Source organism: Leuciscus leuciscus, assembly GCF_965113295.1.
Source record: "Leuciscus leuciscus genome assembly, chromosome: 1".
Lineage (NCBI taxonomy): Eukaryota > Metazoa > Chordata > Actinopteri > Cypriniformes > Leuciscidae > Leuciscus > Leuciscus leuciscus.
Window position 1 is genome coordinate 9,889,539 of NC_138725.1, and position 12,076 is coordinate 9,901,614.

Consider the following 12,076-nt stretch of genomic DNA (forward strand, 5'->3'; position numbering starts at 1 on the left):
AGTTTTAGTGCTAGTAAGCCTATTTAGAGGTGCAGATTAATTCAGGTAGGACTGTGTGTAGACATATTTTATTATGTGTATTATGAGGTGGTCCGTGAAAATTCTTGATTACAAATAGTGGTCCACACACTCAAAAAGTTTGAGAACCCCTGACCTAAATTAACAGCTACAGGCCTGTTGTTTCTCTCCATGAAACCATAATCAAAACTTTGTATTCTTGAATGTATTTCTGCTGATGTAACATGTTTTTCCTTCAAATACAGAAATAGTAACTTCAGTTCGTACTGGCCCACCCCTTCTAACACATCATGCATCACATCAACTGAGAAGTTCTCTGTTGTGTGAAAATACTCCAATGAATTTAATATGCATGACCTTTTCACACCAAAAACGTATGGAAGGGATGGATTACAAGCCATTTCTTGACAGTGAGCAGTGTGTATATCTTTGGTGCGCAAAACTATTTTGGAAGAATCTTCAGAGAATTCTGTCTGAAAGTCCTCCTTTTCCGCTAAACAGAACCTGCAACAGTACCTTGCACTGAAAGACTCCACCAGACCAAACAAACTATGCAAACCCAAATTATCACCAGTAACCTGTACTACAGTGCCACGAACATAACCATTGTATAATGGAATCTCAATACCATCACTCTCTAACACTTTAATGTCTCGAACAATGGGAGCAAAAATTTCACTAAAACCATACCGTTTAACATCTTGAGTATGAAATAAGGCGCACAGGTGTATGTTAGCCAAAAAAGAATTCCATTTTGGAGAGAAGTTTCTTAAAGTAAAATATACTCCACCCAATTTATGAATACCTCGCTTAGGACCCAGAGGGTTGGCGACCTCAAAGTCATCATAGAACATCTGGATCTGTATTGTCTGCTTCTCAGTTGAGAACAGGGGGTGACTTTTAAAAAAAGATATCCCTCAGTCTAGAGTCGCTGGTATCTGAGCTTTGCAACATTTCTGCAACATACTGACTTTTAAATATTGACTGCAGTGTAGATAAAATTGGAATATACATGAATTTATCTTGAACTACTACCTGATCATATGTTCCAGTCTTTTTATTTCGTCTTGTGTTAAATCTTGAACCAATCACACATTCAACTGGTTCTACTATTTCCCACTTGTCAGTCATAAATTTTGATCGCTTGTATTCCGAATTTAGAATTGTGAAAGGATTCTCTAACCCCTCAAAACACGCCTCAACTTTCTTGCACATTTCCGTTTCTCTTTCATTACTAAATACATGCTTTATCACTGTCTCTTTAGCATGCTGATGGATATCTTGAACGATCTCTTCCATGGAAATCACTCCAGAATTCACTGTACTTTGACCAACACCTGCTGCCTTTAGATCAGATATTACAGCTGAACAACTATTTACAATGTATGGCGAAGATAACTGTGACTCGGCCTCTAAATATTCAGTCGACTCTTCAACATGAGAAACATTACCTGTATTGACGGTACTTTGAGGATATGAACGATCATATTCAACAGAATCAACTAAACTGCTTCCATGGCACTTATTAAGATGCTTTCTTAAACCAGAAAAACTACCAAAAGAACGTGAGCATCCTTCTTGAACACACTTCAGAAAAAGAGTCCTGCCTGTACATAGCCCATGAATTACCTTAAAGTGTTTAACAAGGTTGTTTGGACTTCCATGGTCACTTTTGCAAAGAAAACACTTCATCGTTTTATCTCAACTAACGCACCATTCTTGCTCGCAACTCTGCAACTCTAGGAGTCTCCTTTGTTTCCCCCATGTCGATGTTATAGATGGTTGTTTGCACAAAAGTGAAAAAGCTGCACAGGGAAAAACTGTATGACGTACCAAAGACGTAATGGGCTTTAAAGAGTTCGTCAAAAGCTCCAACTGAACCTGTTGCCTTGCATGGAAGTGCATGCTTGTCAACCACAATGAAGTAGGAGTGAATGGTGCTCTGTGTGGATCCCTGGGCGAGAAGGTAGGGCTGACTGCTTTGGGTGATGTTGTCTAGATGCTGCTGCACACTGGTTCCAACCTACAACAAAACACATTCAACAGAATTGTTTTGGTGACTAACTTCTGACAATAGATCAGATCACCTCTGGTGACAAGGTGATGGAATATATATTATAAACAACTGTTAAAGGATTAGTTAAACAGTAAATAGTTAAAGAGTAAATAATCAGCAAAACAATTTTTATAAGTGAACTAATCCTTTAAGCATACCTTTTGAAATCTGATGAGCTGATCTACAGCTTGATATGCAGACAGCTTTCCCGGCCTCTTTCTACCTTGTGCAGATGGTGGTAGCAAATGTAGCAGCAGCAAGATGGCAGACATGTCACTGTCCCAGCCTACAAATAAGTAAATTAAAACCTGGTTAACATTATGCCATAGCATAGCATTCAAATTGACAACTTGCACCATTACGAAAATGTACACTAAACACCTACATTAAAAAAGTAAAACAGTTCCATCCATACCATTCTCAACTTCAGCAGCTGACTCAGCATTGCGCATCAAATCCAAGAGTTCTATGGTGGGTACAAGTCCATGGCTTTCCTTTATTACTTTTGCTTTGAAAGTGGTTGGCCACTTCTCCAAGAATTTGTTGGCCGTGGCCTCACCAAACAGAAGTCTGAAATCTTGTTCTATCTGCAATGTAACAAACATAGACAGAAGTGATGAGTGATACCTAATGCTACATTGGATATTTTGGTGATGCAGTGAATTTACATTTACATTTAGTCATTTAGCAGACGCCTTTATCCAAAGCGACTTACAAATTAGGACAAAATTCAGCGAGTCATCATAAAGAGGCAAAAGCAACAACAACGCAAGAAGTGCTCAAAATACGAAGTTAATTAAGATGTCATACCAGTCCTGGTGTGTCCAGAAATCGTGGGAAGACCAAGAAGACATCTGATGATTTGGCTTCATCGTTGACCATTGCTTGCCGATATATGAAGGTCATTTCCATCTTCTCACGGACAGTCTTTTCATCAGCAGAGTGTCTCAAAACAGAAATAGCTGCTTCCACATCCTCATCAGATGGCTGAAGGGCTGAAGGGCTGACGAGCTGACGACCACGGCCTGGCCCACCAACTTAAGACAAAATACAATGTTAAGAACTCATTTCTGTACAATTCACAGGTCACCATTATAATCACATGTCACTGGTCAGTAAACATACCTTTAGGAGATTTGCTAACTGAGGCACCTCTCTCCTCTGCTGTTTTTCTTTGTATGGTCTTCAATCGCCATGCAAGGTATCCCGAACCACTCTCCGGATCGTAGTAATGTTCCTATGTGATTATAAATAAATTATAAAGGAGTACTATTAACATTTCAAAGAGTGAATATGTGCATAATTTTGCAATAACCCATTTACTTACATATCCATGCTGTGAGTATGGGTCTTCTAGATAGGGAACCAAAGCTACTATCCCCTGTGCATACATCACTCTGACACTTTTGGGGGGGGATGTCCTAGCATATGAATTCAAATTTAACATCACACTCAACTGACATTGCACAACACAATTTACATAATTAATAACTGTACAACAATAACAATGTTTCTTTACAGCCCATCTATATGCTTAATGCTTACCCATGTGTTTCTGTCATCTCAGCAGCAAGTATGTTAATCATCTGTCTTCTGGTGGCATCTGTCAGAGATTTGGTTTTTCCATACTCTTGCATAATGCGTTCACCACCAGGCTTTGATGTTAGGATTTTTTCAATCAACTATAGGTGGAATAAAATGTGCTTTCCGTTATTGTAAAACCATATGTAATGCTGAAAAAAATAGTTATCTAAAGAACACTTCCCATGGTGAAACAACAGCAATTTCCACCACTTACCGCTTTTGCCTCGTAGTTTATGTGGCATGGCCTTTTAGGCTGGCTTCCTTCGGCAGCGGCTTCTTCTTCAACAGGGTCACATATCGTGAAATTCAGGATGACGGTGTCATCAGATGTACCCGAGCATGATGATGATTGAGAGGCACCTGTTCATTATGAAATTTGTACAAAACAGAAACATATTACAAGAAACAGTTATTTTTAAGACAATAAATGTTCTCATTCCGGCCTTTAAACTAAACAAACTAATTTGTGAATTGTCTGAATGAATACCAAGTCCTCCATTGCCCAGCATGATTCTGAAAGTTCCAGGTGACTCCTTCACTATTTCTTCAAAAACCTCTGTGTCAACTTCTGTGTCTGACTGGTCATACACCTTAATGTCTGGCTGCCTGCTTTCTGGTATGTTGAATTTTAGACACGCTGTTTAAAAAAATTAAATAAAAAAACATGCATTCCCTTCTCACAAGAATCAAAGGTCATTTTTAAGTTTGCCTCATGTATTCACAAAATGATGAAAGACAAGTATCTGCACCCGATTTTATGTAACTGTAAATATAAAGCACAGCAGAAATGATTATTGACCTAACTAGATATCATAACATAATAGGTTAATGCTGTATCATTGGGTGATGTATTTTGCTTTAACCTAATGTACCCACCTTCTTTCAAGAAAGCATCGAATGTCAGCTCAGACAGCTTGACATATTTCTGCTCTTCCCCGAATTGAACACGCAACAGCATTTTGCCCCTGTTAACAAAGAAAATATATATTCAAAATCATAATTTAGGGCTGGTTCAACTAAGAGTTACCTATCCATTTCTCTCAGTAGTGGCAATGCTCTATGCATTACTTAAGATGTTACACTGCAATTGCAAAGGGTGGCTGAAGAAGACAAAGTTATGCTGGTTGAATATAACGTTAGGCTATTTTCTGCAGCAAATGGGTTAACGTTAACTTAGGCTAGTTAAAGTTTCGAGGCACGGTGTCCCACTAGCTACCAAATAACTGTGCCAAAGTTAGCTAGCTCATTAGCTATTTTAGTTCAAACAGTAACCCGTTAAAATGGTTAAGCCATGTTAAACAAACACGTCATGCAATCAGTGATCTAAGTTATCGTTTTATAAGACCAACATTAACAATCAGAAGCATGCTAACATTACCAGTATATATAAAAAAACCCAGATTAACGTTGCCTGGGAAGCTAAAAAAAAATAGGTATTAAATATTTTGTTGTTATATCGACCGAGCTAACGTTATTTTACGCATAAATCATTCTGACCAAAATCATTCGTGAAAATATTGCAACACTTAAAGAAACACAGTTACCGATACGGATTGCTCTAGCTGGTTACTTGTATTATGACCTCAACTAATATCAGCACAACTCTAAAATGATGTAAAGTTAAAAAATACCGTTTTATACTTTATTACTTACCTAGCAATATCAGTGGCCTAACGTTACTCCAGAGCGATCTTCCTCCACCGACAAACGTGCCAATCTTCAGCACAGCAGAGTGGCGGGTATTCATCACTGCTAGAGTTGAAATTGTCATGCGTTTCTGCAGATTTTTACACTCACTTTTAACTCCACTGATAGAGCAACTTTACTCTCCAAAATGTTGGAAATACTCTCTCTGGGTTAAAATAACTTTACTCTGTAATATTAACACCCCATTTTTTACTGTGTAGTGCAAAAAGTATGTCTAATCAAAATAGCATTGTAGATATCTTCAATGCATATTATGACTAGTCTTAATCACATTGTAGATATTAATTCCATTTACGACAAGTCAAAATTGGAATTAAGATATTTGGAATTTGAATTCTGTCTAGTCAAAACTAAATTACACTAGTACAGCCAGGGGTATTTAATGCTAATACGGCTTGCCATAGGCGCGTCTCCTTGGCGGCCGATGACGTCACCGCTCGCTCGCGCCGTCTCTTCTAGTGATGGGAAGTCCGGTTCTTTTCCGCGAACCGGTTCTTTCGGACAGTTCGTTTCAATGAACCGGTTCAAAAAACCGGTTCACCAGTTCTTTAACGTCATCACGTAATGACGTCAATTCTATCATCCCGGCGGATAAATATACATTCAAATAAAGGCATTTGTAATCATAACTTCAGTTAAATAATAGTACTCATCTTCATAATCATCTTGGATAGGTTTCTTACATTTACATTTTGAGAATGAACCCTGTAGGCTAGTAGGCCTAAGGCGATGCACAAACGCGGACCCAGCAAACATGCCAGTGTGGGCCCACTGTGGGTAAGTGTGGGTTTTCTGTGGGACAGTGTGGGCAAGGGCAAACCCTTTCGGGCCCATTTGGGCCCCCATTAGGATTTACTGTGGGCAGCCCACTGTGGGACTGCCCACAGAAAACCCACACGGGCCCCCAGTGGGTTAACCCATGCGGGGCCCATAGCAGTTTTACCCATTTGGGCCCCCATTAGGATTTTCTGTGGGCAACCCACTGTGGGACTGCCCACAGAAAAACCCACACGGGCCCCTAGCGGGTTAGACCATGCGGGGCCCATAGCAGTTTTACCCATTTGGGCCCCCATTAGGATTTTCTGTGGGCAACCCACTGTGGGACTGCCCACAGAAAAACCCACACGGGCCCCTAGCGGGTTAGCCCATGCTGGGCCCATAGCAGTTTTACCCATTTGGGCCCCCATTAGGATTTACTGTGGGCCCATAGCTGTTTTTCACTGTGGGGCCACCATGAGGGTTTACTGTGGGCAACCCACCATAACAGTACAGTTAAATAATTGTTTTAAGATTAGAAGCTCAGGGTTAATCAAACTATTTTAACGATCCTGTAAAATGTCATAAATGTTATTTCATTCAACAGTCCATCCCATACTTAACTAAAACTGCACACAGTCAACAAGATACCAAGACAAGTACTATCTTTACCTGTTTGCTTGTTGCAGCTGTTCCCAGACAGACTGATAAAGTCAGACAGACCACCCAGTTAACACAGAACATTCCCCTAACGTTAGTTTTTGGTTCCTGTTTGGTTATTTTTTGGGGAACCAAATACTAACATTAGGGGAACATTCTTTTTGGTTTTATTTTTATGTAACCATAAAATAACGTTCCCAGAACGTTGCTGGGTGGTTACTTTTAAATAACCTAAAAAAAACTTATAGAGAACGTTTCCTAATGGTTATTTTTAAGTTATTATTTTGCAACCATAAAATTACGTTCCCAGAACGTTGCAGGGTGGTTATTTTTTGAATAACCTAAAAGTAACTTATAGAGAACGTTCCCTAATGGATATTTTTAAGTTATTATATTGCATAATTGATCTCACTGAGGTTATACTTAAACAGGTTTTATTAAAATAGGAACAAATGGAACAAACCAAAGTTCAAGATATTTTATCTGATTATCAAATAATTCCCTCCATCAATTCTATGTTTATGTAAATGCTGCGTGACTTTTACGTGTTTTAATAATGGGCGCTCGCGCTGAACATTCGAGCCGCATTTGAACTGGAGCGGAGGGCGTTACCATGGAAACGGGACGACAGCTCAACTGACACAAGCAGTAACTCCGTCTCTCACTGTTGTTTTCACTACTTTCAATTTAGTCCCCAAACTTACACAAATAGTACATACAAATGCTTCTGACACATTCTTTAATGTAAATGACACGCTTCCGTTGAATATTTACTTTATAGAAATGATTTAGTGTCTTCAGGAAAAGTCCGCTAGCATCTCAACCGTTAAGTTAACAGTAGCAGCTAACTGTTACTAGCTAGAGGCAGGTTAACTTGAGCTGTAATTTAGGCTTTTAATCACATTGTATGTGTACAGTATATGAGAGATTTTGATAGTATTGTAAAGGTTTTGCTGGCAATTTCCAAATGTGTGAATGAAAGTAAACTAATTTATTTAACGTAAAAATATCACTGGACGGTTAATTCATTGATTTCACGTGACGTCACATGACTCACACCATTATAGGAACGCCCATCTGGAGGGCAAATGAAAGGAGTGCTATAATGCCATTTGTGCCTAGTGTTAACATGAATACAGTAGCCTAGTTTGAACCACTTTAAGATTCCTATTAATTAATGTTATACTAGTATGGCCGACTCTCTCATTATTAATAAATGGTAACACTTTATAATAAGGTTTCATTTTGTTAGCTTTAGTTAACATGAACCAACAATTAGGGAACAATTACTTCTACAGCATTTATTCATCTTAAAGTTAAGATCAACATTAAATACTGTATTTGAAATGTTGTTTGTCCTCTCTCTTTTCAGTATTTATTGCAGTCTAATCCTGATTGCAGAATTGAGCTCCAACCCCAGTTAAGCAGACCTGAACCAGTTGATCGAGGTCTTCAGGATCAGCAGACACTACAGACAGGCTGGAGCTAAACTCCTCCATGACCAGGACTGGACACCACTGCTGTAAGTGATCCATCTAGTCATGTTCAGAACATTTTGCAGGGGACCTCAGCTCTGGCCCTTGAGGACCACTGTCCTGCAGACTTTAGCACCAACCCTGGTCCAGCACGCCTGGACAAGCTAATCAAGCTCTTTTGGTTAAAAGAGCAAGTGAGATTGATCAGGTCTGGACATAAACTGCAAGACAGTGCACTTCGAGGACCAGAGATGAGAACTCCTGACATATTAATTAGTCAATAATCACTGATGAAAAAATAATCATTTTTATTTGTATAGATTTATGTAATATTTGACTAATATTCAGTTGTCTTCTCTCTTTTTTCCTTAATTGTGATGTGTCAAACAGCTAAATAATAAACCCAAAAGAGCCACTCAGGCACAGGTCACTCTTTTTCTGTGCAAGTACATTTTTGACTGTCGGACACATTCCCTCTATTTTTTTAAATAAAAATGACATATTCAGGCTGCAAGTTAAAGGTAGGGTAGGTAATCCTGTTCAGAAACACTTTTTTTTATACTGGGTGAAATGGTCCTTCCATCCTGATAGTAGTCAATACATTATGTGTTTAGAAAAAGGAATGAAAAAAATCAGACCTCTGTAGCAGCTGCAGGACAGTAAAAACTCTGACCAATCACTGCCATTCGGTGCGAATGTAAAGAACCAATCAGATGCCTTCATGTCTCGTGCCCGAGCCCCACTGCGCGCGCTGCCCTGCGTGCACTCATCACATGTCACCGTTCCCGGAAATATTCAGCTCAAAGCACCTGCATATGCAGTCAGCGAAGGCAAACAAGGCAAAAACTACTTCCTCGGACCCTGCCCGCGCTCTTGAACGACCTCCTCTGCTTCGCCCTCAACCCCGGACCTGTCCTCGAACCGACGATGCGGTACTTTTCTCGGAGTGTACGTTAACGTTAGTCTTCATTAGAGTCAACAATGTTTTCATCATGGAAACTCTTACATGCAAAACACCGTATATGTTATGAATCTTACACGAAATTCATCTTCATCACAGTGTAACTGATGGTAATGGAAAAACGTGTATCAATGCAACCTGTTTTTAGTTTTGCCTTATAAATATAGCTCGTTACCGAATGAAACTTTACCATTATCGATATGCTAGCTTGATAGTGAGTACTAAAAGAAATCTCATTTGTTTATATTCATAGTGATAAAGTTAGGTATTTTATTACATGTGATTCTGACATGATGTCACTGTATGCACTGTGCTCCTTCCTCTCCACTCGTCTCAGGTAATAAATGCGTCTTGTTCCAGCCTGAGCGTTTGGCGTCGCGCGTTCATGTGTTTTGGGGGCGTGGCTTTGGAAGGAGCTCAGAAGGGAGGGGGTGGAGTGAATGGAAATAATGAGCTGTGTTTATTGCAGATTAAAAGGTCTACAGTCACTCGATTTTTTAATTTTCTTTTTCAGAGTACTTACATTTTAATTATGTATTGGTATATAAAGACAGTTTAAACAAATTTGGAATGTTTTTTTTTTAGAAAAATGATTACCTACCCTACCTTTAAAGCTATCAATGATTTATTGATAAAGACATTAAAAGGATTGTTCTTCATGTTGTTCCAAACATGTATTTACTTTTTTCTGTGGAATGCAAAAGAAGATATTTTGAATTATGTTTAATCTGTTTTGTTCATACAATGAAAATCCCATTGGATCCCATTTACTTTTTATTGAGTCATTTTTCAAAATATCATCTTCCACAGAAGAAATCATGCAGGTTTGGAATGACATGAGTGTGAGTACAAGTTGACAAAATTATTCTTTACGTTGTGTTGATAATTTTAGTAAACTGTTCTCATGCTCTTATTTCATCATGCCCTCAATTGGTTCACTTTCTGTATGTTTCTCCTTCAACAACACTGCCTAAATTAGTTTTTTAATAATAATAAACACCTGTAACTATTTTTCCGGAACTCTAATTATTTTCAGGTTTCTCCAGTCATATATAAATTACACTTGGAACAACCCTTGTTTTTGTTTTGTTTTTGTAAAAAATTTTATGTTAACATTTCAATTGTTGTTGTTTTTTTCTCACTTTAGAGAAAAAACTGACACAAAAAACAGCCAGGCCGCAGCATCCGAAGGGGTTGATCCTGATCCTGTTAAATCATAATGCAAGAGACTGGGATGGTGGAAGGAGCAGAAGAACCAGAAGACTTGAGATCTGGCAAAGATCTTCTGGTATCCGAGGGGATTGATTTATTGTATTAGAGGATTCATAATCCAATTTTTTTTTGTTTTACTCAAAATCTATTTAAAATAAATGCTGCTCTTTTGACAGTTCTGTTCAAACGTTCCTGATTTGTTTTCACGATTTACATGCTGACGACTGGATGCTGGCTACTGTAATAAATTATTAACATAAATTTTTAACATCCCAGGAATAATTACTTTGTAAAATAGATTAAACCAGAAAACAGTTATCTTAAGTTGCAACAATATTTCAGAATATTACTCTTTTTAATGTATTTATTAAATACATGCAGCTTTGATGAGATGAAGGGATTTCTTTCAAAAGTATTTTAAAAAATGTACTGACCCCAAACTTTTGAACGGTAATGTATTGTGTATATATATATATTTTACATGACTGTGAATAAATGAAATTATTTGAAACATATGACTTCTAATGTACTACTTTGACTTTCACCAAGTGCAATTATTTTGCATGTATTGTGGCAAATGCAAAGTACAACCAAACTAATCTTGTTGTTTAAGGCCACAGGTATATTACAATACATCTTTGCATTGTCCGCAGTGTGCCCACACTTTTCCCAGTGTACCCACAGTATGCCCACACAGTGTACCCACAGTATGCCCACACTTAACCCAATGTACCCACAGTATACCCACACTTTGCCCATAGCGTGGGCTTGCTGTGGGCCCACAACTGGCCCCAATGGGGGCTCACTCTACACTCTACTCTACCGATGGGGCCCTACCTGGGGCCCACATGTGCCCCGCATTTCACGCTGGTATCTGGGCCCACAGTGGTCCCACACAGGTCCCTAAGGGGTTTGCTGTGGGCCCACAACTGGCCCCAATGGTTAGTGTGGGCTAGCCCACAGTCAGCCCACACTTTGGGCTGTCCCGATGGGGCCCCACCTGGGCCCCATAGTGTGGGGCCCACATGTGCCCCGCATTTCACGCCGGTATCTGGGCCCACAGTGGGCTGCCCGCAAGGGCCCCATTCGGGCCCCAAAGGAGCATGTTTGCTGGGGATGTTTTACATGTCTTAAAGTGAATAAATGGTCTTCATCATTTTTATTTTATTTGTAAATAAACTTACATTTAGCTGAATTCAGCCCCTCATTCAAGTCCTGGTTCACCCGTGCTCATGTATCAGCAGCACAGCACATCAATTGGCCAAAAGAAAGTTCGGTTCAGAGACGGTGCGATCACACATGCGCAGTCTCTCCAGCTCGTCGGTTCTCCGTATCGAACGCGTCCGAAAGAAACAGTTCTCGGTTCTGTGCTGGTGATCCGAGAACTGCTGCAACAACCAGTTCTTGACTCGAGAACCGCCTGTGTGTGAGCTGAGAACTACTGAAACCTTACTAGGCTTATTCAGTCGACAAAGCTAAAAACTTGATGCATATCTCCAGTATGTTTAATACGTTATGTTTTGATTAACACATTATAAACATTTACTTTGCACCCTTTAAAACCTAGGCAAGAGATTACGTCAAAAATGTATATCAACTTACTTCGAAATTAAATGATCTGTTGCAGATAATAATGTTTTAGTATAA

At 39.1% G+C, this 12,076-nt stretch overlaps 1 protein-coding gene and 1 long non-coding RNA gene across 3 annotated transcripts; one reads left to right on the plus strand and one right to left on the minus strand.

Moving 5' to 3' along the window:
* Positions 1-1,077: 1,077 nt before the first annotated feature.
* Positions 1,078-5,558, minus strand: LOC309506598 (uncharacterized protein). Of its 2 annotated transcripts, XM_082180464.1 has the most exons (11): positions 5,312-5,335; positions 4,535-4,623; positions 4,146-4,295; positions 3,873-4,018; positions 3,620-3,756; positions 3,402-3,495; positions 3,200-3,311; positions 2,885-3,111; positions 2,490-2,661; positions 2,233-2,360; positions 1,078-2,041 (listed from the first exon to the last, which is right to left on the minus strand). In XM_082180464.1, the coding sequence occupies exons 2-11, from the start codon at positions 4,614-4,616 to the stop codon at positions 1,724-1,726; spliced, it is 1,566 nt and encodes a 521-aa protein (XP_082036590.1). In that variant the 5' UTR covers positions 4,617-4,623; positions 5,312-5,335; the 3' UTR covers positions 1,078-1,723. The 2 variants fall into 2 exon arrangements, with proteins under 2 accessions (XP_082036590.1, XP_082036589.1); XM_082180463.1 differs by having other exon boundaries at positions 4,535-5,558.
* Positions 5,559-8,090: 2,532 nt separating this feature from the next.
* Positions 8,091-10,851, plus strand: LOC309508669. Its single transcript, XR_014209659.1, has 3 exons — positions 8,091-8,777; positions 9,832-10,059; positions 10,365-10,851. It is a non-coding gene; the product is annotated as an uncharacterized lncRNA (long non-coding RNA).
* Positions 10,852-12,076: the final 1,225 nt, after the last annotated feature.